Raw genomic sequence first — 26,477 nt, 5'->3', positions numbered from 1 at the left:
TGGCGAGATGTTTGATACGTTTAACCTCTAATAGCTTCTAATACATTGAGTAAGAATTGGCTTGAACAGGGACAACAACCTCAGAACTATCGAAATACTATTTTTTTATTTATTTTTTAAACATCGAACCACAGACTGGATTGCACAATTTGTCTGATCTCCCTTCAGTTTGCCCTTGCATAAGAATCTGGCACAGTAAAAATGCTGCAAAACTTATCATAGAACATATATATACATATATTTCCCGGTAGCTTGTGAATTTCAACAACGGGTCATGTATCTTAATCTACCCTAACCCTAAGTAACTTTCCACCAATGTATACAAATCCATTAAATTCTAATTCATTTGATTAATTTATAGTCTATAAACTACCATTAAAAACGTTTTTTTTTATCATATCCCAATCCACATACAATATAATGAAATGTGTTTGCTACTAATTACCATACTTAAACTAATGTATACCACAAACGCTAATTTACTGAAATGTGAAGAAATCTCAAGAATGACTAAAGAGGCAACAAGCACCTTTACTCTCCACTGCATCCTTGAAACAAAAAATAACTGGTATTTGTTTAGGTCAAGGACAGGTTAAAGACCATAAACTGGTGCTTGGATGGTCCGTGTAACACTTGATCTGCTGGTTGTGTGCAAGGTGAAGTAATTCCCTCATTGGTAGCTGTGTACATAAAGAACAATGTCAGCCAATCAACATCAGCCCTGTTTTCTCCATGAGTGGTGTGTGCGGGAAAGAGAGCTTGCGCTTTGACAGGACACTAATGATACCTTCACGTACTCTCCGGAATCCCTTTTTTTGATTTTGTCCAATTCTCATACATGAAGTTTACTGAAAACCAAACTGCTTTTGATATAACATAATTCGATATAGCCTACTTACACTGCACCACTGCAAAACTGTATGTTCCAGCGGCAAAATGAAGTGGGAAAAAATGTACATTAGGCATTTAATCGATGTTTAATTTTGAAGCTGCTATGAGTATCAGCTACAAAAGCAAAGAATAACAATTATTTACTGCCTTTGATTATTAATTTATATATTTAATCATATTATAGAATTCCTGAAACCTTGGAGATACATGAAAATCATGTATCTTCAAATTAGGGGATTTTGAATTTTAAATGTTCTGATAAACTGAAAGATGAAGTGTTTTTCTGAGTAGGTAGCTAAAATTAGCACATCCTTACACATCTACAGCAGTAAAATGCTACATACACACTAATGCACCGAGTGCATTTTGCTTATAATAGTTACAAGGACAAGGCTGTGCATATATTATTTATTTATTTATTTAAATGCGATATATTTCACTTTCAACATACAATTAATATTACATATTTTTTTATATATTTTGAATGCAGGACTTTTACTTGTAGTGGAGCATTTTTACAGTGTAGAATCAGCACTTTAGCCAAGGAGCTGACCAGAGCATCTACCACTGCTTGTTTGCCCGTTAGAATCACTTGCTCTGCTCGTGTGCGTCCCACCTCGAGGTTCCGATAATTCCCAGTGTCCCTGAAGGCATCAATAAAGCATGGTGTGGGATGAACCAATCAGAAGCTAGGAAACATCAGCCTAGCCTATCTGCAGATGGGCGACGGAGACAAAACTCCCAGGAAGCCCTGATCTGTGGCACCTTACATATCCACCGACTGCAGGAGGGAAGCAAAATTGACGAGCAAATTTACACTTACATCCGCCAACATACTTCTAGAACCGTCAAAGGAAGAAAATACACAAGGTAATATACATATTGTTGTTAAATATGCATTCACTTTTTTGCTGTATCCCTTAACTCTGTCTCTTTCTGTCTCTATCATCTGACAAAAAAAGTTAACCTGCTCTGTCAACCCACGTCAAACCTGCCACATGATGGTTATCAAGAAATTCGAGTTATGAAAGTATTATTCAAATGCTGGATACTTGCCAAATCATTGCTGTCTGACCGGTTTGTCAATGAATGAAACAGTGAGTCATTTCTCTATTTGGTCTATGAACTTTGCTGAGCCAGGCAGGATTTGTTGTCATGTTATAATGAAATATGAAGCACCAACTTTCATCTTTTTTTTTTTTTTTTTTTTTACCTCACTGTCTGTTTGATTCATCACGGTTACACTGGTTCTGGGTCAGATTTGTGCCTGATATTGCCTCCTCCTCCTCCAGTCATCCATCATCGCCACTTATCTAAATGTTATTGTGCGTCATCTGAATCAGTGTTATCGCTGATGTGGCGCAGTGATATTTAATACCTCTGACAGTTCAGTTTCACAGAGAAAGTAGATGATATATTGAACCTGCGTGTGCTTTGAGTAAACCGTGATCGCCTGGCCTGGAGCCAGCGCCGTGGTGACTCAGGGACAGGGACCATGATCAATAATGAGAAGGGACCATGACAGTCCCATTAATCCAATTTAAGAAATGGTTAGCCAGGGCCGGAGTGTAGAGAAAGGAGTCCTGTTTGAGCCGACGTCAGGGCTTTCAGCTCGATAAACCACGTACAACAAAACAAATACGCCAGGATATGTTGCATGATGCACAGACAGTGACTCTGATTTAGGAGAGATGGTAATAAGTGAAAACATCTGTGTGTTTTAGCTTTAATAAGCCAGATTTCTCAATATTGATGCACATTTGATTTTGAGGTAAACGCAGTGATAACAGTTACCTCCTCAGCAAGTGCAGTTGGTCCAGTGTGTGTCATCAATAAACCAAAAAAAAACCAGACTTTTTATTGAGCTCTGATTTGTTTGATCAAATATAAACCAAAACACTTTTTAGGTCAGGTGAAAAGATGCGTTTCTGCAAGATGTTCAATATATTCTTGCTGATCGTAAAGCAACAACAAGCTGCTAGATTTCAGGATGGAGTTTAATATCTAGTTTAATATCTAGACGTGGGAATGTCAAACATCAGGGATGGGTTCAGTGAGGTAGCAGCCTTACTGGCAACACCATATTATTGCACATAATATAAAACTATATTACAGTGTAATACATTTTCATGTTTTTCCTGAATTTGGTCCGATCATTGATGAAAAATGATTCCGGGTTGCGTCTTCTGTGTCTCCTCTAAAATGACAAAAAAAACAAACTCTGTACAGTAAAAAGACAAACAATAGCTCTAAAGATTTTCTATCACATTTTGATTTATATGAGAGCTCTCGTCTGGTTGTTGGAATTCACCTTTTTAAAAGTCTTTAGTCTCATACTAATATTATGTATGGTTATATCGGTGCATCCTTGTAAGGAGAATTGATTTAATATCACTGGTTTTAAAAGAAAAACGTCCTGATGTCCTGCTGTGAGCTGTGTGTGTTGGTCCTGGTGGAGATGACCTCATCGAGTGAAGCTTGTGGCCAAAGTGTAAAGGTCATAACTCCGCTATTTTGTAATAACATTTATGGATGCTACTACAAGTCATTGAGTCAGAATGTGCAGGAAGTAGAGCAAGGAATTCAGAGTTCATGCACCAGAAAAACAAGTTTCTTTCTATGCTGCTTTCAGGCACTGCTTATACTTGTTCAGATCAGCATGTCACTGGATTACTTTTGCAGTTGTAGAATGGTGGAGAGAGACAAGTTACTACACTCGGCACACTCTCTCTAGTAGGGACCTGATTGTTAGAGTTGCAAATAAGAGCACATTACCTCATTAGTGTGCAGATCAAACAAACTAAGGCCATTCCTGCTGTATTTAGCTTCACTGTCTTCACTGTCTGCGTCATGCTGGGTTCAGCAAACTAAAAAATCTATGTAATCTAATTTTCTATCAGTCTCTCTTAATTCTGTGCAGTTAAACTGCATTATGTCTTTCATTTCATTGAATATATAAATTAGGATGCTGTCTTTAACCTGGTTACGAGAACATGTCTTGACTGTTCTGACAGCAGAGGATGTCTGACAGGTTGTTTTTGTGTTTCTCATTCATAAAGGAGATCTTGGATGAATTCTGAAAGCAGTAAAAAAAAACTATTAACTCCTGTGCTCATTCCATGTCTCTGTCCATCGTGTATGTCCGCTTTTTTGCATCTATCCGTCTCACCACATCTCTATATCTGCATCTCAATCTGTTTGTATACCTCTCCTCTATGTCCAGTCCAGCCTAAGCAGTGATGTCGGCCAAAGCCATCTCTGAGCAGACGGGAAAGGAGTTCCTCTACAAGCACATCTGCACATCGGCAGCTGTCCAGAACAGATTCCGCTATGCCAACGTGACGGCCGAGACGGACTTTGAGCGACTGGCGCTAGAGCACCCATGGCTGCTCACAGAGGTGAGGCAGAACATCCAGTTGTGACAGACTGAAATATGGATGATGACGTAAGAGTGTCTTAAGCTAAATGAACAGTGAGTTTGTGTTATCACTAATTTATAACCCATAAATGCCGAAAGCACAGTCCTCCTTAACTGTGGAAAATGATCTCCTCTTTATGGAGACAATTACTTAGGCTGGCAGCAGAGTGCTCTCTTGGTGCTTGTTAGCTGACGCCTCAGACAGCAGAGCGATCCGGCAGCTCTGTGGAAATGAAGCGTGAATGCAGTAGAGAAATTCCCAGAAAAATGTCCTTCTCTATTAAATTCTTTGCTGGTAAACAGAAATTTCTCTCGCTCTTTCAACAGGTAGGTCAGAACTCAGCCAGGGAACGATTTCTTACACAAACGGTTCTCTAGGTACAGGACGGCTGCATCGCCTTGCGTTCAGATCAGCTCTCAATGTTCTTCATAGCAGAGCACTAGCAGATAGATGGGCTGTAATAGAAGTTAATTGTATTACACCGTGACTCATCTTGCAGGATGAGATGACATTCCCCCCCCTGTGTCTCCCTCCCTCCCTCACTGCTGAAGGTTTTTTTTTTTATCTGGAAGGTACGTGGAGGATGTAGAGGGCAGATACATGGAGATATGTGCAGTAGAATTGATTAGGAAATTGCATTAACTTTGTCCCTCGACCCTCTCTTTCTTTGCTCACTGGCGAGCACCCAGATGCTAATGGGTCCACTGTCATAAGTTATTCTCTTTATCTGTCTTCCCAGTGAGAGGAATTGGCTCAGTCGGTGGGGGTTGGATGTCATTTTGGATTTGTGTGAGAAGGGAGAGATTCTTACTAAAGTAATGTTCTCCTCAACTTCCAGGTGATCAAATTGTTTGTGAATCTGGGATTTGCTGATCCCAGATAACCCTGAATAATAACAAAACCTTACTGGTAACTAAATACCTGCTCTTACATGTTGGAAGTTAAGGTAAACAGAATTAAGTTGTTATGTGTCATTTTCTAATGATTTCATGGAACACATTTCGAGATTGGATTCCTGTGTTATGATGTTTGTGAAAAGAACGTCCGTTGGATCTAGGGCTGCAACTGACTTATCTTTTCATTTAATTTGCCAGTTACTTTTTGATTGATTGCCGTATCATTTCCTCTATCAATTGTAAAAAAAAAAGTAAATAACCTCTGATAGCTTGTTTTGTCGGCACAATAATAAAAACAACCAAATCACTTCTTGGGTTACACTATTTGGGTTAGGGTTACATTTGAAAAGTTGTATCTAATCAGGAGTAGCAATCAGTCTTTGTGAAATGTCATTAACAGAATTTTACATTTTAATAACTGTGTATTTATTACCATGTCCAGCTTGTTGCTTTCAACAAATATGTTTTCTGTTGACATGTGAATACAACACAGCAGCTTTAGATATTTTCCAGATTTACTTCCTTAAATATATTTTTATTCAAATTACAGATCTGCAATCTACCTGAAATACATAACCATGATATCGACTGCAGACTCTCTGCAAAAGCTTAAAAAAAAGTAAATGTCAGTTTAATGCCTTTTTAGTTGAGGCTGAACGTAGGTATATTTTGCTAAAACCGACCATTATTCATCCTCCTCCTGCAGAGGCTGGTGGTGAAGCCGGACCAGCTGATCAAGAGGCGAGGGAAGCTGGGCCTGGTCGGCGTCAACCTGGACCTGAGCGGCGTCAGAGAGTGGCTGAAGTCCCGCCTCATGAGAGAGACGACAGTACGTCATCCACCCTCTGCCTCTCTGCTCTGTCTGAGAGCGTGCACCTTGCTGAACACTCCATCAATCAATATTATCCCAGTGCTTTAATCAGACACTCCTCCGGCTGCCCTCTCCTTCACCCCCTTCCTTGTTTTTCCACTGATGCATTTGGTTTGTGTGTGTTTTGAATGTTGTATGTTGGCTCAAACAGCTGCCCAGATCAATGAGGGGTTCAGTATCAATCCACCGGTATTAAATCAGTCCAGTCAGCTGAAGCGCTCATGAATAAACGGTCAGTCATTCTAAAAACAATCCCTCACGGTGCCACTGGGATGTTGCTTTGCCTCATAAACCAAGGAGCTATGGTTATGGAGGGACGGGGATGGCTCATAAAGCATTGAGCGTCGGCGTGTGTTTTGCAGCACTGAAATTGCGTCGATGTATCTCTTCACAGTTGAGATGAAAAAATAAATGAAGCCACAGCTGTTTTGTGGGCAGCTTTTCCGCCTGTATGTTATCTTCATTGTCCTCTTAAGAGAAGAGAAGAGAGTTAAAGTAAAGCAGATTAACTACTATCAGATGTATGTTGTGACAGACTTTTATTTTAAATTTTGGAGCCTTTTTAAGATAAGTAGGGTGCATTAAAAAGAGAAGCAATTTAACCTAATGCAACCATTTTGGTCTTATAATGGTACATAAAAAGCTTTCTTCTAGCATGCTGCCACTTAAATAGAAGTGTCTGCTGCTTGTTTAGTTTAGCTGGCCTGTGAGCAAATCTTAGAGAAACCATCAGAGTAGTTCTGTTAAGAGGGAACAAGTAAGAATATATACCAGTAGCTGTGACTAACTTCATTTAGTGGAGACACTTTTACACTGTACAGATCCTTTTCACTCCCTTTCTTTCTATTTTAGGTTAAATTGAATCATTCATATTCAAAGTGCATTCACAACATGAATGGCTCTTCTTTTCTTTTTTTTACTCTGTAAGACGGTAAAAGCCCTTTGTGGGGTTTTTTTTTTCAGATAGGCTTTCCTTTTTTCTCTACCCGTCAACAGCCTTTTTCTTAGCACACTTCAAAATGGCAACTCCCTCTCCGCCCTTTTTATTATTTTGTCCCGCTGTCTCCGGCTGGCTGCTCTCAGCCGGTTGGCCTTTAACAGACGAACGATGACAGCCCAACCAAATGAGCCTTGGCTGTGTTAGTGGGGCTTTTCCCCGCTAACACAGCCACAGCTCATTTTACCCGCTTAGTAATACATTGCATTTTCTTCCTCCTTTTCTCAACCTGCCTCTTTTTTTTTTTTTCTTTTAAAATATCAATTGACCCAGGTATTTTTTTTTTATCATTTCTGATTTAATATACCTTTTGTCACCTCCTCCCACCATCCCAGGAAGCATGTCTGAAAATAAATGCGGGGACTGATGCATAAATATGGAAACACCCACAATCTGAAGACTGCAGATGCTATAGAGTCTTTTTTAACCCATGGGAGTTCATGCTTAACATTGTTTTTCTCCTAAATGTTTCTATATCTACTAAGCATTTCATCTTCTTATAATTATTTTGTTGATGATCCTTAGGTGGGAAAAGCCAAGGGCGTTCTCAAGAACTTCCTGATCGAGCCTTTTGTCCCCCATAAGCAGGTAAAGCTCTCCTTACACATCTACCATCTTAGTTTTTACAAGACTTAATTACACGTTATTACTTCTACCAGCAGACATTAATAGCAGTGATTAATACAAAATGTCTGGTCAAGAAAAATTTACTAACTGACGTCTGTTTCATTTTAACGGCCTATTTCTTCAGGAGGAGGAGTTCTACGTGTGCATCTACGCCTCCCGCGAGGGCGACTATGTGCTGTTTCACCATGAGGGAGGGGTGGATGTGGGAGATGTGGATGCCAAGGCGAAGAAGCTGCTAATTGGAGTGGATGAAAAGATCAGTGAAGACTCTGTGAAGAAAGAGCTGCTGACTCAAGTCCCCAACGACAAGAAAGTGTGAGTTTAATGGAAGAAGTATTTGTTGTGCATATGCAAAACTTCAGCTTTGTGTAAATGATGAGAGTCAAAAAAATTATGTCAGTTGACTATACAGTACATGTAGAATCTAAAGCCATACAACAGCCTGAAGCTTACAGTGTGTCAGAGAAGGATTTCATCAACTCTTGCAATTTACGGGGCTATAGTTTGTGTTTGCGTTGTTTGCATCCTTTGGTAAGGTGGACATAGACTTTAAAAGAAATAAAGACATTATGGCATCAAACTATATAATTAAACCAAGAGCTTCAGCATAACATTCCTAACTAAAATTACATTTTACAGGCTTAATTTTTAATAGATTTAGTTTTTTTTGTACAACATGTTGAACGGTATTAACCTGTTTTTCTATTACTGTGTCAGCCTGGTGCATAGTTGTCCTTGAAAGACATTGATGCTCATGCAGAAATCATGTCTTAAAGCATGTTAGTGTATATTCATACTCCCAACTTTAGCAGTTGATTTTCAAAGCTCATATGTGATGCATTGTTTTGCAAAGAACCCTACAAAAAATGCATAATTTCCATGTTATTTCCAACAGATTTTGGAAAATGACAAATAAAATATATTTTACTCTGCGGCAGCAACTCTGTGCTGTAAAAACAAAAGCACTCTATTTAGGTAGCTCAACACCAAACTACTAAAAAAGGACCCAAAATAGGGAACATTTTGCGTTAGGTAATTAAACCAAAAAAAAGGCGTCACACATATGGTGTAGGAGAAAGCACTTTGATATTGGCAGTAAAAGCGGGGGGAGAAGGAGGAGGTGGACGGAGGATTTCCATTAGACAAATTACAAACTCTCCTCTGCTTCGCCTTTCTTCGATCAGCCTCCACCACCAGCCATTTATTTTTTTTTAAACTACAGCCACATTCAGAGCACGTCCGTTTATCTTGATGGGTATGATACCGTGGCTCAGCCCCCCCCATCCATCTCTCCAGCAGTGCTCTTGTGACAGCATATACTGGCCAGACTCACTGTCTTGGCTGACATTGAAGAAGCTGCCCCAGAAATCACTCTGCCAACCCCAGCTCACCTCCTCAGCCCCCCCCACGCACTCCTCACACTCTTGATTTAAAAACAAAAGTGGCACTTGGCCAGTTTTCTTGCCCTCCCATCAGACGCAGACATGAGAAGCTGAGACACTCGGGGTTTCGGTCACAGTTTTTCCCCACAGGCCAGTCGGAGTCCTGACAACAAGCTGACGTGGTTACAAAGGCTCCGAGCTGCTGCACAACTGACAGGCAGGAGAGCAAAATACAGCCTCCCCCCACCTCCTCCTCCTGCTCCTCAGGCAACCCCCCACTCCTTACTGCTCTGTTTTGACATGTGAAGGAGGAAGTCAATTAGATTTTCCTTCTCTACAGCAGCTAATTTACAGGTGGACTGTTTCCTTTCCAGCTCAGCCTTAATAATCCACCAGCGAGATTGCCTGTAGTTTGTCATGGTTTGAATAACGTGGATATAATATGATATCATTTTAATATAATTCTATATTAATGTATAATGGCCATGCTTTCTTTTTAAATCACCAGGCATAGGTTGTACGGGGACATTTTATTGCATAGCCCAGTATTAAAGAATTAAGAATGAATTACCTTTTACTTAAAAATATAAAGTATGATTAACTCCAATGCAAACTGTAAAACTAGTACATGTGTTATTAAGAGTTTTGCATTGCAATGTTGTGAATGTTTAGCAAGTCAGGAGATTATTAAATGTCTTCTTCTTAAAGTGAAAGTGATTCTACACCTATAGCGCTGCAACTAATGATTCTTTTATGTGTCAAAAAAACCTACAAATGATTTTCTAGACTCGTCAATTGTTTTGTCTACATATTGCCCAAGATGACCACTTGAAATTGCTTGTTTTGTCTGACCAACAGCCCAAAACTCAAACATATTCTATTTACAATAATGTAAGCCAGAGAGAAGCAGAATATACTCACATTTAAGAAGCTGATCCCAGTAACTGTTTGCACTTCTGCTTAATAAGTGATTCAAATGAGTAGTCCATTATCAAAATAGGTTATCAACTAATTATTTCCACTGTAACGTGATTGTGACCCCATTTAATATTATAACATGATAAACAGGACATCCTCAGTCAGTTTTTCGTGATGCAGCAACAGATCAGAGTTGCAAACATGAGAGTTGAATGAGTTGAATGTCGTCTCTCTGCAGGGTCCTGGCCAGCTTCATTGTTGGGCTCTTCAACCTGTATGAGGACCTGTTCTTCACATACCTGGAGATCAATCCACTGGGTAGGTTGTTTTTATTTTTTATTTTATTTTTTCTCAAATACATTGATTTGCTATGTCTGAATAAGCAATCATGATGGCATTAAGTTTTTGTTCCAATGCAGATTCATAAATACGTTATCAGATTATGAAATTGGAAAGGGGACATCAAAAGGAAATTAGCGAGGAAAACATCAATGCATAATAAAACATCTTCTTAAAGCCAAGAGTCATAAGTTTATTCTTGCACATTTTTAACACTCAGGGAGGAAACCATTAAATAATTCATGCACTTCTTGTTTGATGAAGGCAGCCCGTATTTATAATAGAATAATTGGGCACCAGTATTTGCCTTCTGGCAGCTGTTCCTGTGATGAAGCAGAGCTGCTGAGTCCAACTCTCCCTGCTTTGATTTCATACCACTTCCTCCCCATCTTCACTGTCCTTCCACCTCCTGCAGGGACAGCAGGAGGGTTGTGGTCACCTGTGCCTGAGGCATGGTCCTCCCAGGCTGACATAATGAAACTCAGTGGGTGGGTGTTTGTTGACTTTGTAGCAGTATAGATCTCTTTTTCCCCCTCATTCTCAGTGGTCACAAAAGATGGAGTTTACGTCCTGGACATGGCAGCCAAGATCGATGCCACAGCTGACTATATCTGCAAGGCCAAGTGGGGAGACGTGGAGTTCCCTCCACCCTTCGGCAGGGAGGCTTATCCTGAGGTGAGGGAGCACTGGAGAGACTGAGCTAGCCATGTGTCAGATTACAATCTGTCTGCAAAAAAATAGCTGGTGGTGTTATCCAAAGAAAAAAAAGCTTATTTGAAGTGTTAAATAGGATGTTAATGTAGCTAATTATCAATCTTAACAGATAGTCCTGAGTTACCTCTATCATCTTTAATAGGATCATCACTAAATGTAGGGTAATAAATGAATGGACTAAACTTTGACTTAGACATCACAAAGTGCCTTTCATTAAGACTTAAATTGTTTAATTTCAAATTTGCTAGCCTCTAGAAGGGCGGTGTAACTCTCCACTTCTGCTCCGTAGCAGCCCCTGACCCATGTGGATTAATGAGGAAGGGTAGTATGAACACATAGCTGTTAATCAGCCTTCATGACTCATTCTCGAGAGGTATGGAGATGGAGACAGAGCTTTGGTAAAGGTCGTCTGGGCCTTTGGATAGAGACTCAATATGCTGACGTCATGTCCCCATACTGTAATGAGATGCATGAGATGCTTTTGTTGGAAAAAAACCTGATTTGGAGTGGTGATCTTTATTTTTATTTTTTGAAATTAGGCTTACAGTAACATTAAACACCTGTATTCTGAAGGTTTTTTGATGTCTTTTTTTAAACCCTCCATGTCTACTTTTAAACAATGTAATCTATATCACCTGGATGACAGAGCTCAATAACATGTATACAGTAGTTTTTATTTGTGGCTGATGCATGTAGGAGCTCGTTTGAGACATACTGTCTGTGCACCAGACGGGCTGGTCTAATTGGGCTGTTGTGAGACTGGAGTGGAGATGAGGGACAGCGGGTGCCTTTGATTGGAGCTTTTTTTACTCTCAGCCACCAGCTGTGGCCCCGACTGTCGCAAACAACCACTGATGCAAATCACATCCTCTATCAATCTTCATATTTCTACAATATTTCCAATTAATAGCTATTTTAAATCAATGCAAGCACAGGGAATTAATTGTGAACAAATGGAGAGGCCCTTGAGCAAGTCCTGCACTGATTAAGGCTGCAATCACACACACATCCCGCCTACTTCTGCATCATATAACGTGTCTCACAAGTCTTTGTTGACCCTTTCTTTAACATTTGCAGGAGGCCTACATTGCCGACCTTGATGCCAAGAGTGGTGCCAGCCTCAAACTGACCCTGCTCAACCCGCGAGGCAGGATCTGGACCATGGTGGCAGGAGGAGGCGCCTCAGTGGTGTACAGGTACCCAGACCCAGTGACTGAGCAGGACTACATAAAAAACAAAGCCTGAACAAATTAGACGCCACTAGCCATGTATCTGAAATAATCCAATTGGATGTTTTCTTCTGGCTGCTTAAATTGTCTCCTGACTTACATTGATTACACCACGCATAATTGAGTTCTGCAGTGTGTGCCAGTGATGCAGTAGTGAGACTGATGGTGCAGCAGCTCAGACTCTGCCCAGTCAGCTGCCTGGCAAATTGGATTCTTGACATTTTAGCGAGTCTGGAGGAATTAGCGGTCTCCCTGCACTCCCGTCTGTTGGAGGTGTAAAGCGTAACATGCAGACACATCAGCCATAACTAATTATTCCCTCTGTGCACTGTTAAGTTGTTGTGTCTGTTTACAGTTCATTTTTAATTCAGAACCCATGGAGAAAAAAATATATACTGTTTATTATTATTATTATTATTATATTCCTTTATTGATCCCCATGGGGGAAATTCGGGTGTTGCAGCAGCTCAACTACACAGAAACAGATAATAAATACACATATTATACAATAAAATAAAAAATAGAATAAAATAAAAAATAAGAATACAAATAAAAAAAATGTACAGTATATCCACATGGGGGGGGCTGGTCAGCATGATGACAGACTGTGGTCTCCGCTGTTGTTGTACAGTCTGATGGCAGTGGGCACAAATGAGCGTCTGAAGCGCTCCGTCCTGCTCTTTGGCAGAATCAGCCGATGGCTGAAAGAGCTGCCCAGCTGCCACAGTTCCTCATGGAGAGGGTGAGAGGGATTGTCCAGGATGGCTCCGAGTTTGGCCTTCATCCTCCTCTCACCCACTGACTCCAGACTGTCCAGCTCCAGACCCACCACAGAGCTGGCTTTCCTCACCAGCTTGTTGAGTTTGTTGGCATCTCCAGTCCTGATGCCACCACCCCAGCACGCTACAGCGAAGAAGAGGGCGCTGGCTACCACAGACTGGTAGAATGCCTTGAGCAGTTTATTGCACACATTGAAGGACCTCAGCCTCCTCAGGAAGAACAGCCTGCTCTGTCCTTTCCTGTAGAGGGCATCAGTGTTGTGTGTCCAGTCCAGTTTATTGTTTATGTGCATTCTCAAGTTTAGCTTTCAAGCTAAGTTGCTGATCATCTCATTTTATTTAGAATATTAACACGACTGTCCGAGCATAGGAGACACACAGCTGTTGTTGCTGTTGCCTTTTTCTCTGTGTGGGTGACTCATATAAAACTCTCCTAGTGACACAATCTGCGACCTGGGTGGCGTTAACGAGCTGGCCAATTATGGGGAGTATTCAGGAGCACCAAGCGAACAGCAGACCTATGACTACGCCAAGACTATCCTGTCTCTGATGACCAGAGAGAAGCATCCTGATGGTAGGGAAACATATCAGACTGAGCTTTTTGTGAGTACTCAAAGTGGTCTTTATTTCTCTTCTAAAATTGTGTTTCTGTAATGATGTTTTACAGGAAAAGTTTTGATCATCGGGGGAAGCATTGCAAATTTCACGAATGTTGCAGCAACATTTAAGGTACAGTATCAGACGCTTTTTGTTTACATAGTAGCCTTGATATTACTTAATTAAGTGAAGTTATTAAGGTATTCACTGAGCTTAATCCTCGTCTTCGCTAGGGGATTGTTCGAGCCATCAGAGACTTTCAGGTGCCACTGAAGGAGCATGAGGTCACCATTTTTGTCCGACGTGGAGGCCCCAACTACCAGGAAGGTCTCAGAGTGATGGGAGAAGTTGGTATGTTGTACATTCTTATTTGTCGTTCTTGATTGAGTTTCTAATCTGCAAGCACCTGCTGGTTTTCAAACACCACACTCAATTTCCCTCTGCCTGCTCTCCTCAGGCAAGACAACCGGGATCCCCATCCATGTCTTTGGCACAGAAACCCACATGACTGCCATTGTTGGCATGGCACTGGGCCGCCGGCCAATCCCCAACCAGCCTCCTGTTGCTGCCCACACTGCCAACTTCCTTCTCAACTCCAGCGGCAGCACATCGGTATGACACATACTGACCCCACAGTCAATTCCACCAATAGTGCGGTGGAGTTAAGTGATAGAGTGAGCAGAAGACCTGCATGCCACAGCCTCTGTTTCAGTCACTGTCTTGTCCTTTAAGTGAACCAGATTATTAGAAGCCCAAAGGCTCTTTTGTATAGTGGTAGCACAGCATTCTAGAATGCTCTCACTCAGCTAGTCGTCAGACCACATTCTGTAACTCACTGCGACTGCCCCAAGGCATCCATTAAGACTGTGCAGTGCATAGGCTTTTAGCTGTGTGTGCGTGTGTGTGTGTGCGTGTGTGTGTGTGTGTGTGTGTGTGTGTGTGTGTGTGTGTGTGTGTGTCTCTTTTGTTGTTTTTGAAGCTTTTGTTTTAAAAATGAATGACTTTCAAGCTTAAAGCTCTGAAATCCATTCGGTTATCCTTAACAAAAGTCTACTTGTGTAGAAGATGACATGAAAAATCAAGAACACAAAGACTCACTGTGTAACTTGTGTGCAGGCGACATCTTATAAAATTAACATGTTTGAGGCTACCCTGCTCCTTTTTATCAGGCTTCATCAAGGAACATTTTGCCTGTTTTTACAGTTAAAGCAGAGCTGTCTTCATTAGCACACACATTTTTTTTAAATGTGCATAGGAGAATAAAAAAGATGGATGAATTTGTTTTGTCATTTACAGACCCCAGTATCCAGCAGAACTGCTTCTTTCTCTGAAAACAGAGCCAAAGTTGAGGGCTCACCAGCCAAGAAGCTCAAAGATGGAGCTCCCATTGGTGAGAAAAAACACACACAACACACACACACACACACACACACACACACACACACACACACACACACACACACACACACACACACACACACACACACACACACACACACACACACACACACACTGCATAGGGAAATCTTTGCACTGTAAAAGCTGAGATTCTGATGTGTCTTCATGCATGGGTTCACCGCAGAGGAGTATGACAGGTGGAAGGAAGCCTTGTGATCACGCATGGTTGAGTTTAGGTATTATAGCTCCCCCTTTGGACAGCAGGATGACTGTAATTCAAATGTACCAATAAGGAAGTTGAGTGCACTGATAAGTAATTAGACAAATACACACCTATTCCAATACATTTTAACGTAAAAAATGTATTTTGTATTGTGTTGTATTGTTTTGTGTTATGATTATGTAAAACAACAGGAGTCCCAGACCCCTAAAGCATGCTGGGTTAATTGGCGGTGAAACACTTTATCAGTCTACTTTTATTAATCTTATTGATAGTCGAAAAGGCCTCATTGACCTCTTTTTAATCCCCATATCAGTGGTGTTATTATTTTTCTTTCAACTTAGTTCAGTTTCTATTCTGTTCATGTGTACATGTCACTTTTTGTGTGACAAATGTAATGTTTAGACCTTTTTTGTATGAAATGTAAATGCACAGGAAAAAGCCGAAGAAATAATATTCAGTTTTGTGACCTGGAATTTAGTTTTTTTTCTGAAACAGCTTTCCTTTCCCTGTAGTCAAGGCAACTACCCTCTTCAGCAAACAAACCAAGTCCATAGTGTGGGGTATGCAGACGCGGGCTGTACAGGGCATGCTGGACTTTGATTACGTCTGCTCCAGAGAGGAGCCATCTGTTGCAGCCATGGTCTACCCGTTCACGTAAGTGTGTTTGTTTTGTTCTGCTGTCAGTGTAATTGCTCATTATTATAATCACTTAGGTGTGACAAATGTTTTTCTGCATGGCTGCCTTTCAGTGGAGACCACAAACAGAAGTACTATTGGGGCCATAAAGAGATCCTCATACCAGTGTATAAGAACATGAGTGACGCCATGAAGAAGCATCCCGATGTGGACGTGCTCATCAACTTTGCCTCTTTGCGTTCAGCCTTTGATAGCACCATGGAGACCATGCAGTACACACAGGTAAGTGCAACATCATCCTTTACCATCTGCAAGGTACTTAAAAAGCTGAGATATATATATATAAAGTAAAGTCATTCTCTCATGTGCTTTCAGATTCACACCATTGCCATCATCGCTGAGGGAATCCCTGAAGCCCATACCAGGAAGATCATCAAGGCCGCAGATGGGAAGGGTGTTACAATCATTGGACCAGCAACCGTTAGTCTGCTTCACTTCTCATTGGAATTATCACAATTTTACTCTCAATCTTTTATCCGAGCAAACCAACAAATCTCTGTTTTTGACCAGGTTGGAGGAATCAAACCAGGCTGTTTCAAGATCGGAAACACGGGAGGCATGTTGGATAACATCCTCGCCTCCAAGCTCTATCGTCCGGGCAGTGTGGCCTACGTGTCCCGCTCAGGCGGCATGTCCAATGAACTCAACAACATAATCTCGCGCACCACTGACGGTGTTTTTGAAGGTGTTGCCATTGGTGGGGACAGGTATGTAACTATCTTTTATCTGCAGTATGTAAGCATGTGGGTTTGAATTGGCCTATAATATCGGACTTTCCTGCAGATACCCAGGCTCAGTGTTTACTGATCACGTGCTGCGCTACCAAGACACTCCCGGAGTAAAGATGATTGTTGTACTGGGAGAGGTAAGAATGAAATCCAAACACACTGGTGCTTGCAGCTTTTTAACAGTTATTGATTTGCTACATCCTGAATCTGTCTCTGCCTTCTATAGATTGGAGGCACAGAGGAGTACAAGATCTGCCAGGCCATCAAACAGGGCAGGATCACAAAGCCAGTGGTGTGCTGGTGTATTGGCACCTGTGCCACCATGTTCTCCTCAGAGGTGAGAGGGCAGATGTAGAGTCTTGTGCATTACAGTTTATTTCACAGTGAAATAACTGAATGTTTTAAAAACATTTCTGACCCATGTTCTACCTTCCCCCCCCCCAGGTGCAGTTCGGCCATGCAGGAGCCTGTGCCAACCAGGCCTCTGAGACGGCAGTAGCTAAGAACGAGGCTCTGGAGGAGGCTGGTGCCTTCGTCCCCAAGAGCTTTGACGAGCTGGGAGACATCATCACGTCAGTGCACATTGTCACATTCATTCCTTCAGTTCACCATGCTCAAATAAATATTCCATTTGACAAAACCTTGTTATATTTTTGTAGATTATTTCCTGTGCTTCTCTTACAGTCTTTTGGTATTTTTCATCCATGCAGTTCTGTTTATGATGACCTTGTTGCCAAAGGAGTTATCCAGCCAGCCGAAGAGATGCCTCCTCCCACTGTGCCGATGGATTACTCGTGGGCACGAGTGAGTACGCCCTCTGAACATTTAGCTATTAGAGCTTTTAGCTATCGGATGATGGCAAAACTAAAGTGAAACAAATCATGTTGTTTTAAAATGAGAGAGCTGGATCATGACACGTATGCAGTGAACTTTTTTTTCCATTTTACCTCTTGCCTTGCAGGAGCTGGGTCTGATCCGTAAGCCTGCTTCCTTCATGACAAGTATCTGTGACGAGAGGGGTCAAGAGCTCATCTACGCAGGCATGCCCATCACTGAGGTCTTCAAGTCAGAAATAGGCCTCGGAGGAACTCTGGGGCTTCTCTGGTTCCAGAGGAGGTCAGCCTGTTAACGCAGTCGTTGTGATAAAAAAACTCTTGAGAAAATCCATCAACCCTATAACCATCTTTGTTTCCCCTCCTTTGTGTGCAGGTTGCCGAGGTATGCCTGCCAGTTCATTGAGATGTGCCTTATGGTGACGGCTGATCACGGCCCTGCTGTTTCCGGGGCCCACAACACCATCGTCTGTGCTCGAGCTGGCAAAGATCTCATCTCCAGCCTCACCTCCGGCCTCCTAACCATCGTAAGACACCTGTGATTCGTGTGCTTGATTTACTGACCTGCAAAAGTCCAACATGAGCAAGAATTTTTCCGTTTTCAGGGTGACCGCTTTGGAGGTGCTCTGGATGCTGCAGCAAAGCAGTTCAGCAAGGCTTTCGACAGCGGCATGCTGCCCATGGAGTTCGTCAACAAGATGAAGAAGGATGGCAAGCTGATCATGGGCATCGGACACAGAGTCAAGTCGGTGAGTACAATGGCTGCTCAGCATGTGTGTATCCAGTGTGGACATGCCATGTAAAGGACAAGTACTAGAGATAGAGGAAAACAAAATGGATTGGAGAAGGAAGATTTTTAATGAAAGGGAATTTTCTGTGCTTCACCAGATTAACAATCCAGACATGAGAGTCCAGATCTTGAAAGACTTCGTGAAGCAGCACTTCCCCTCCACCCAGCTGCTGGACTACGCTTTAGATGTGGAGAAGATCACCACCTCTAAAGTAAGATTTATCACTTCATCCTGTCAGCCTTTACAAAACAGTGAGAAGCTGCCTTTTTTTTTTAAATAACTCAATCTTCTTCTCCCTGTGTGTTGATTTTGTTGCTTTAGAAACCCAACTTGATCCTGAATGTGGATGGCTTCATTGGTGTAGCCTTTGTGGACTTGCTCAGGACTTGTGGTGGTTTTACAAGGTGAGCCAATAAATACTGCCCATCTTTACAATATCTTTATACAGTTAACACCTTGTTACTCTTAAAAACAAAAAGGATACCTTGACTTTATGTAAGACAAAATAGAGAAACAGGCTTTCAAGTTACATTTCTTTATTGAAGTCATTGAGATCATCTTTGATTTCATTCTTCCAGACCATAATGCCTTGGAGTAATTGAGAGCCAAATATCTGAAAGACTTCTTGTACAGTTTGTCCATACTAAAAATGACCACAAAATGCAGAAATTGCTTTAAATTAAAAGCGTCCGTCTGCACCTCACACACGTCAATATGTTTGAATTTAAGTACAAAATAGGGAGTGTTATGCCTACATTGTGGGGTAGCCATCTTTTCGATTCAACAACTCTCATCCTTTTTATCCATCGTACCTGTCACAGGGATGAAGCTGATGAGTTTGTGGAAATTGGAGCTCTGAATGGCATCTTTGTCCTGGGGCGCAGCATGGGATTTATTGGTGAGTCATTTCTGTGTACAGACATACTGTCATGGTAACATTTGCAATATGGCAAACACTTGACAGTCAAGCAATCCTTTTTCATATTTTCTCAGGACACTACCTGGACCAAAAGAGGCTGAAGCAGGGTCTGTATCGCCACCCCTGGGATGACATCTCCTATGTGCTTCCAGAACACATGTCCATGTAACCAGAGGGACTGAACCACAGGGCGTCGGCCCTCTGCCCCCAACTCCCCTCCCCTGTGCCGACCAATACCCTGCCCATACTGTGATCTGTCACCCTGAAGCAGTGGAGTAATATCATACAGATGTAACTATTTATATATACCTGTGAATTGCAAATATTGAAAAGAAGAGTATGTTTTTAGTTTTAGAAATCTGTCAGTGCTGCAGCTATTTTCTTAGTCTTAGTATAACCAGCCAAACTGTGACGCTCCAGTAAAACAAAGTCGGGGTGTGACTGAGTAGGATTAGAAGAGGAGTCAGATCTACATCTAAGGGGGGAAAGTGGATTGTTCCAACAACCGACCACCACCACCCTCATGGCTAGTGAAGTGCTGTTCTTTACCCCAAATATATATATCGTCGTTGTATTAACCTGGCATGTATCACAGACTACTGTGTCTCTGTGCAGCTCTCTTCATTGTGTCACTTGAGAATCATGAGCTTGATACAAGGGGTTGAACATGTAGTGCAATAATGCCTATAATATGATAACATACTGTAGATCAGAGCTTTATTTATGTATTGATGTTATAGTTATGATTTTCTTTACTGTCTTTGACACAATGGTGGAGGAAATGAAACAGTCTGCTTACTGTGGCAAAAGGGACCATTATGAGTAATTCCTGGCAGATGCTGCCCTTCGCTGTCCCCAGGAAATATTCTCTCTCAGCTGGAGGAAAATGTTGGAGATTTTTAAAAAGGGTTTAAATGGAAGTTGCATGTTGTTAGTCATAAGGACACCAAAAATAAAAATCTCTCCCCAGTTACTTAAGAGGATTAGGGCATTTATGCCACAAGCCCCAAGATGTGGTTATAGTACAATCTTCTATGAGAAATTAGCCATGACTAGATGACATATTCACTATTTTTAAGGTATATTCTGTCTTGATATTGTTTACATAAATGCACTGGTCCCATTATAATAATCTGACCTATTATCAGAATATATTTCCATCAGCACTACAAGGAAGCCAATCATTTTAGCAGTTAAATGCTATCATTTATTTAACGTCTACACATGTGTTTTCACATAATTAATATATTAGGTCTAATACTTTTTTTAATAATTAACATTGTTTCATTTCTCTGTTAGAGTAGGATTTTAAAAGTCATTACATGCCCAGTATTTCTCCATCTATTACTCAATGACTTTTTGCATTTGAACAAAGCCAATTAATATGACACAGACAGCATACAAGTCTCAACTTGGGACATTTTACTAACTTTTCACATTGCTTGATTTGTATTCAAAGGAGAGAACCTCTATGGGCACAGTCTGCTAATCCTAAAACTCTGAGTGAAGGACAAAACTTCAATTGTATTTGAAATTTAAGAAAATTACACATTTTCCCACAACATACGAGGTCCAAAAGAAAATGTGTGTCAGCAGTGTCATCTTTTATGTGAATGTTACGAAACTAAAACAATCTTTGGACAACCAGAAACCTCACCAATGTTGTTGCAATGCTTGTTTTTAATTGTTTCGATGTGAATTTAACGTGCCTCTACTGATTTGTTGTATGTTGACAACTGTGTAATTGAGTAAAATAAATTGTAATTAACATAATGTTATGTCATAATGCAATGTGTGTGTGTGTGTGTGTGTGTGTGCAGCATTATGTTTTAAATATATTTAACCTGTGCCAAGATTAAATTGTTAACAAAGTGTATGTGTCAGGGTTTGGCGTAGGACTTTGATATTTTATTTCCCTTTGAGATCCACAACAAAGACTATAATAAAAATGAGAACATGCTTTATACACACTTTATAAAGTGCTAAATCTGTAGAAACCATGCAGAAATGTAAAAGTGCTTTTCCTGCTATTTCAATTCAAATGTTAGCAGGATGGCCTTCTGTTTTGGTTCCATTAGAATAACCTACTATAATTAAAGTAAAATGGTCTGACTTAATGGGTTTCATATTTCAGGCATTACAGCTCAGAAAATATATAGCAGTGATTGAAACACTATGATTATGCAAAGTCTGTATAAGCTGTATGTCTCTGAGCCTGCAGAGCAAACTGCATGCGTGTCAGTGCAAGTTTCTACCCATATATTAAGATGAGCTCAGTGGGAACTGCTGGCACTGACGTAAACGACGCGGTTACGCCTTTCAGCCACTGCGCATGTCAGTACTTCTGTCTGTGTTTACGCAGCTGAAGTTGGTTCCTTATTCGTTGATTCCAACCATTCCATCAACTATGCTCAATGACTGTGACACAAAAAGGTACGTTTTTTAGATCCTATATATGTTAACGTTAGGCCTATGTAAAATAATATACTAGTCGGTATTCCGTCATGAATATGTACATTTAGCTTTTTATGTGCGATGTTATACTTATTTTGTGTAACAGCCATCACTAGTTTGACATGAAATTAAAATGTACTTTTGTTTGATTTTGTACTAAAGTATGGACACTAAAATATTGCTTTTGAAACAGAAATAACCGGTATTACAGTGTTTCTCCATTGTATAAACAACAAAATAACTGTACACAAACAATCTTAAGCTCATGTATCAACACAAGACTCCAGGCTGCTTAACTCTAAACACAATGCCATTGCTTTCACTCAAATAAATGACACTTTAACAGACATCTATCTAAATGAAAACGTCGAGTTTGCCACTTTAAGCCTCGGAGATACATACAGTACACTGACATGACGCTACGAATGCTAAACGCGCTTCTCCGTCGCTGTGTGTTGTGACTCCATGTATGTGTGGCTGCGTATGTCGCCTCCTCTCCTTCACTAGTTTACTTCATTTCCCTCCACTGCTCACCTGCAGCGCCGGCGGCACGATGGCAGCGGCGGCCCCCAACCCGGAGGACTCCGCCAGGAGCAGCGGCGGCAGCAGCAGCAGCAGCGGCACCAGCACACCCAGCGCCATCGTCGGAGACGGGGACGCGGAGGAGGCCGAGGACTTCACCTCCTCCTCCCACTGCTCGGAGCTGTCTCGGCGGCAGAACGAGCAGAGGAAGCAGGGCTTGTTCTGCGACGTGACGCTGGCCTTCAGCAGCGGGGCGGCCAGCGGGAGCGTCCAGAGCTGCGAGTTTTCAGCCCACAGGTCCGTCCTGGCGGCGGCGACCGATTATTTCACCCCGCTGCTCGGGGGACAGTTTTCCGAGTCGTTGTCCGGACGGGTGGAGATGAAGGAATGGAGCTCAGAACTGGGGCCAGATCCGGATACGGTGGAGAGTGTCATCCAGTATATGTACACTGGAGAAATACGAGTTAGCACCTGCAATGTACATGAAGTGCTGGAGCTAGCTGACAGGTACGATCTGTGTACAATATCATTCCAGTGTGTGTGTCAGTGAGAGAGAGAGTGTGATTTTTGCAGGAGAGACATTAATGGCTGCCCTGTTGCATATAAGTATTGTTTATGTGAGGCCTGGACTAACCAGTCTAAACAGAGCAGTATAATGTAGTTACAAATGTAGCTCATTCTGCCTGACAGCCATCCTTTACTGTGTGTTCTCTGTTTGCTCAATAACAGATTCCTCCTGCTGCAGCTTAAGGATTTCTGCGGTGAGTTCCTTAAGAAGAAGCTGAGTCTGACCAACTGTGTGGCGGTGCACAGTCTAGCACACATGTACACCTTGGACCAGCTGGCTCTACGGGCTGCAGACATGATCCGCCGCAACTTCCACAAGGTTATCCAGGACGAGGAGTTCTACACGCTGCCCTTTCACCTGGTACGTGACTGGCTGTCTGACACAGAGATCACAGTGGATTCTGAGGAGGTGCTGTTCGAGGCTGTGGTGAAGTGGGTGCAGAAGAACCCAGACGAGAGGAGCCGCTACTTCGAGGAGCTGTTCCGTCTCCTGAGGCTGCCGCAGATCAAGCCCACCTACCTGACCAGGGTGGTGAAAACCGAGCAGCTGGTGTCCGCCAATGAGGCCTGCCTCCGGCTGGTGTCGGAGGCGGTGGAGGGCCACGCTATTCGCTTTGAGAACCTCAAGTCAACTGATATGGAGTTTTGGTCTTCCCACATGGCCTCCTTTCAGCCTCGCTTTGGCCAGAACATGGACGTTATCATGGTCGTAGGCGGCGTGTCAGAAGGAGGGGACTACCTGAGTGAGTGTGTGGGCTACTTCATTTACGAGGACCGTTGGGTCAACCTGCCGCACATCCACAACCACCTGGACGGCCACGCCATCGCAGCCACAGAGTCCCACGTCTACGTAGCCGGTTCTATGGAACCAGGCTTTGCTAAAACGGTTGAACGTTACAATCCTAATCGCAACACCTGGGAGCAGGTGAGCAACCTGACCACACGCAAGCACTCCTTTGGCCTCACCTGTATTAAGGATATACTGTACAGCATTGGTGGCCATGGAAACTTCAGTCCAGGGTTCAAAGACGTCAGTATATACGAGCCTGAGCAGGACAAATGGCACAATTTGGAATCTGCCCCCAAAATCCTGCGAGATGTGAAGGCCGTGAGTGTGGAGGACCGCTATGTGTACGTCACCGCACGCACACCTGTTGATACGGATAATGAGGATGGACTGAAGACGGTGACCACTCGCTATGACACAGATAGCCGCCAGTGGCAAGATGTTGACTCCCTGCCCCTTATTGACAACTATTGCATCTTCCAGATGGCTGTGGCCTCTACTAACTTCTACCACACGGCCTCCTGCTGCCCAAAGAGCTACACAGTACGCGAAGAGGTCGCCAAGCAGAAGATCAGCTTGCGTATCTCTGATGAGATCCTGGAGAGCCTGCCACCAGAGGTAACCAGCATCGAGGGTGCTGCCATTTGCCACTTTGATGAGGACGTCTTCATCATTGGAGGCTGGAAGAACAGTGATGATGTGGACAAGCAGTATCGCAAGGAGGCCTACCGCTACTGCGCCGAGAGGAAACGCTGGATGCTGCTGCCGCCCATGCCTCAGCCTCGCTGCCGAGCCACCGCCTGCCACGTCCGCATCCCCTATCGTTTCCTGTACGGCTGCCAGCGCTACCCCATGCCACAGAACCTGGCCCGGCAGCGGGATCGCATGCAGCAGATGCAGCAGCTTCACCGGCGCACGCTCACCTTACGTCGGCAGCTCCAGTCACAGATAGAGTGCTGAGCAAGTCGGCGTTTGCTTAAATTCGAAGAACTGCACTCTGTCAGATGAAACACTGCAAGCATCCATTCCATTGCGGCCATCTTCATCAACCCCCCACTCATACAGAACATGCTGCAGCGGGTCTTGTGTTGCTCTCATACTGGTTTTCATTAAGCTGAACTCTGTGCCATCGGCCCTCATGCTGTGTTGTGTTAATGGCTGAACGCCATTAAATGTTTGGACAGGTGTGCACTGACCCGCAGGAAGTCGGTGAAGATGGAAAAGGGGAATGTAAATATGTGAATAAGAGTGTTATATAGCAGCCAACAACTGAATATCCTTTTGTCAAGTGTGTTGGTATAGATGCTGTTTATCTGTTTGTACATAAATAGGATAAAAGTGTATATGTTAACATTTACATGGATATTTTACATTCCTTTAATGTGTGCCTCTAGTGGGGACGCTATGTGACATTACCAATAACTGCATTCCTACATTCAATCCAACTCGCTTAATGAAGTCTCATTCCTTTTTAACACTGTGACAATCTCTTGTAAGCACACCATCGGTCCAAATGTCTTTACTCTAACTTATTTCATAATTGCTCTATTAGAATGGGTCTGCTTGTTCGTGTGCCGCCTCAACAACTAAATATGAATTATTTCTGAAAGGCTGTCAATCTTAAAATCCCATAGACTAGTTTACTTTTAAATTGCAGTTTCCCTTCAACAGTATATTTAATTACAATATATTTTTCGTTGCTTATCTAACACTTGAAAACCAGACCTTTTTCTCCAGGTTTCTGGGGGGATGAAATTATGAGGGAACTGTGATGTTGAAAAGATGTGATAAGATCTAAAAAAAAAAAGATTCCTTTAAGTTATCTTAACATTGAAATATTCTATATGGCCACCGCTTTAAGAGCCAATCACTGGCAAATGCTCAATCATTCCTTTTCTTTTGCACTTTGGCAGTGTATTGCTCAGTGTATATTCCCATTCATTTAAGAAAAATACATTGAAAATGTATATGTGTGGGCGCAAAAGTGTGTATGAATTGTGTTTGCAGAGTTTCTCTACAACGGCACTTTTTGACATTTAATTGTTTGTAAAGTCTTAAAGAAGCATAAGGATTTAAGTTGCCATTGCACTCTGACTTATTTCATTTGTTTCATATCAGACAAGGTGATTGTATTTTGGAAAGGCTTGGATTTAGCCAAGTGAGTAAGTTTTGATCTTCTTTGAAAAACATGTTATCATTATTCGCGGTTTCCAACATGCAATGTCTTGTTAAACCTTGTGTTATTGTACTTAACTTCCAGCTGGGTGTATATTAGAGATCTGCTATGTTGTTCTGTGTTCTCCTCTGACCCTCCTAATAGACTTAGAAATTAGATGAAAAGGAATCTGACTTATAGGCAAAACAAACAGGATTGTTATATGAATGTGTTGTGACTGACATTCAGAAATTCCCGCTGTCTATGCAGCATAAAGGTTATGGAGCGCAGAAATGATATTCATTTCCACTTTTGACCAACATAAATAGCATTGCAAATATTAAGTGGAATAAGCTATGTAATTTGCTTTGCATGTGATAGTCTGACATTGTGTCCTCCTAATATTGGATGTAAGAAATGATAATGTCATCACTTGCAATTAAAGATGTTTTGTTAGTCAAATGGTTGCACACACAGTGTTTTATTGCTTTGTTGGACTTCAAGGAGTTACTACTGAGGAATCTTGATGTAACCTGCATCTACTAAAACACTTGAGTCTTAACTGCTTAGTCCCCACAGTTCTGTCATAATGAGAAGCTACAAATTGCACGCTCCAGTGGTTACTTGTAACTAAAGTAGATAGATGACACTGTCATCACTGGTATTGACTTTCATTATATTAAAAATGATTTAGTTTTTTAAAGTTATTTTAGTTTAATTTTAAAAACATGTTTGTGAATTTATT

The 26,477-nt window shown here is 41.9% G+C and overlaps 2 protein-coding genes across 4 annotated transcripts; both read left to right on the top strand.

Moving 5' to 3' along the window:
* Positions 1-1,641: 1,641 nt before the first annotated feature.
* On the top strand, positions 1,642-19,425 carry aclya (ATP citrate lyase a). Of its 3 annotated transcripts, none has more exons than XM_054607448.1 (28): positions 1,642-1,761; positions 4,129-4,289; positions 5,913-6,035; positions 7,600-7,662; positions 7,826-8,016; positions 10,240-10,319; positions 10,885-11,015; positions 12,132-12,250; positions 13,500-13,636; positions 13,730-13,791; positions 13,893-14,010; positions 14,117-14,271; positions 14,956-15,049; positions 15,793-15,934; positions 16,030-16,198; positions 16,292-16,396; positions 16,487-16,683; positions 16,760-16,841; positions 16,931-17,041; positions 17,149-17,276; positions 17,415-17,508; positions 17,666-17,820; positions 17,914-18,064; positions 18,143-18,286; positions 18,426-18,539; positions 18,650-18,732; positions 19,150-19,226; positions 19,322-19,425. In XM_054607448.1, the coding sequence occupies exons 2-28, from the start codon at positions 4,131-4,133 to the stop codon at positions 19,414-19,416; spliced, it is 3,279 nt and encodes a 1,092-aa protein (XP_054463423.1). In that variant the 5' UTR covers positions 1,642-1,761; positions 4,129-4,130; the 3' UTR covers positions 19,417-19,425. The 3 variants fall into 3 exon arrangements, with proteins under 3 accessions (XP_054463423.1, XP_054463424.1, XP_054463422.1); XM_054607449.1 differs by having other exon boundaries at positions 4,120-4,289; XM_054607447.1 differs by having other exon boundaries at positions 4,115-4,289.
* Positions 19,426-21,452: 2,027 nt separating this feature from the next.
* Positions 21,453-26,125, top strand: LOC129098444 (kelch-like protein 11). Its single transcript, XM_054607452.1, has 3 exons — positions 21,453-21,680; positions 22,242-22,730; positions 22,953-26,125. The coding sequence occupies exons 1-3, from the start codon at positions 21,580-21,582 to the stop codon at positions 24,535-24,537; spliced, it is 2,175 nt and encodes a 724-aa protein (XP_054463427.1). The 5' UTR covers positions 21,453-21,579; the 3' UTR covers positions 24,538-26,125.
* Positions 26,126-26,477: the final 352 nt, after the last annotated feature.

The sequence above is a fragment of the Anoplopoma fimbria genome, chromosome 11 (assembly GCF_027596085.1).
Source record: "Anoplopoma fimbria isolate UVic2021 breed Golden Eagle Sablefish chromosome 11, Afim_UVic_2022, whole genome shotgun sequence".
Taxonomy (NCBI): Eukaryota; Metazoa; Chordata; class Actinopteri; order Perciformes; family Anoplopomatidae; genus Anoplopoma; species Anoplopoma fimbria.
Note: the sequence above shows the minus strand (reverse complement) of the source record. Positions and strands in the feature narration are given on the sequence as shown.

Bases quoted from the DNA above. Each gene is read 5' to 3' on its own strand.
- aclya (XM_054607448.1), top strand. From the start codon at position 4,131: ATGTCGGCCAAAGCCATCTCTGAGCAGACGGGAAAGGAGTTCCTCTAC. The intron at 12,251-13,499 runs GTACCCAGACCC...AAACTCTCCTAG, and splicing joins GGCGCCTCAGTGGTGTACAG to TGACACAATCTGCGACCTGG. The intron at 18,540-18,649 runs GTAAGATTTATC...TTGTTGCTTTAG, and splicing joins AGAAGATCACCACCTCTAAA to AAACCCAACTTGATCCTGAA.
- LOC129098444 (XM_054607452.1), top strand. From the start codon at position 21,580: ATGTCAGTACTTCTGTCTGTGTTTACGCAGCTGAAGTTGGTTCCTTAT. The intron at 21,681-22,241 runs GTACGTTTTTTA...GCTCACCTGCAG, and splicing joins AATGACTGTGACACAAAAAG to CGCCGGCGGCACGATGGCAG. The intron at 22,731-22,952 runs GTACGATCTGTG...GCTCAATAACAG, and splicing joins GTGCTGGAGCTAGCTGACAG to ATTCCTCCTGCTGCAGCTTA.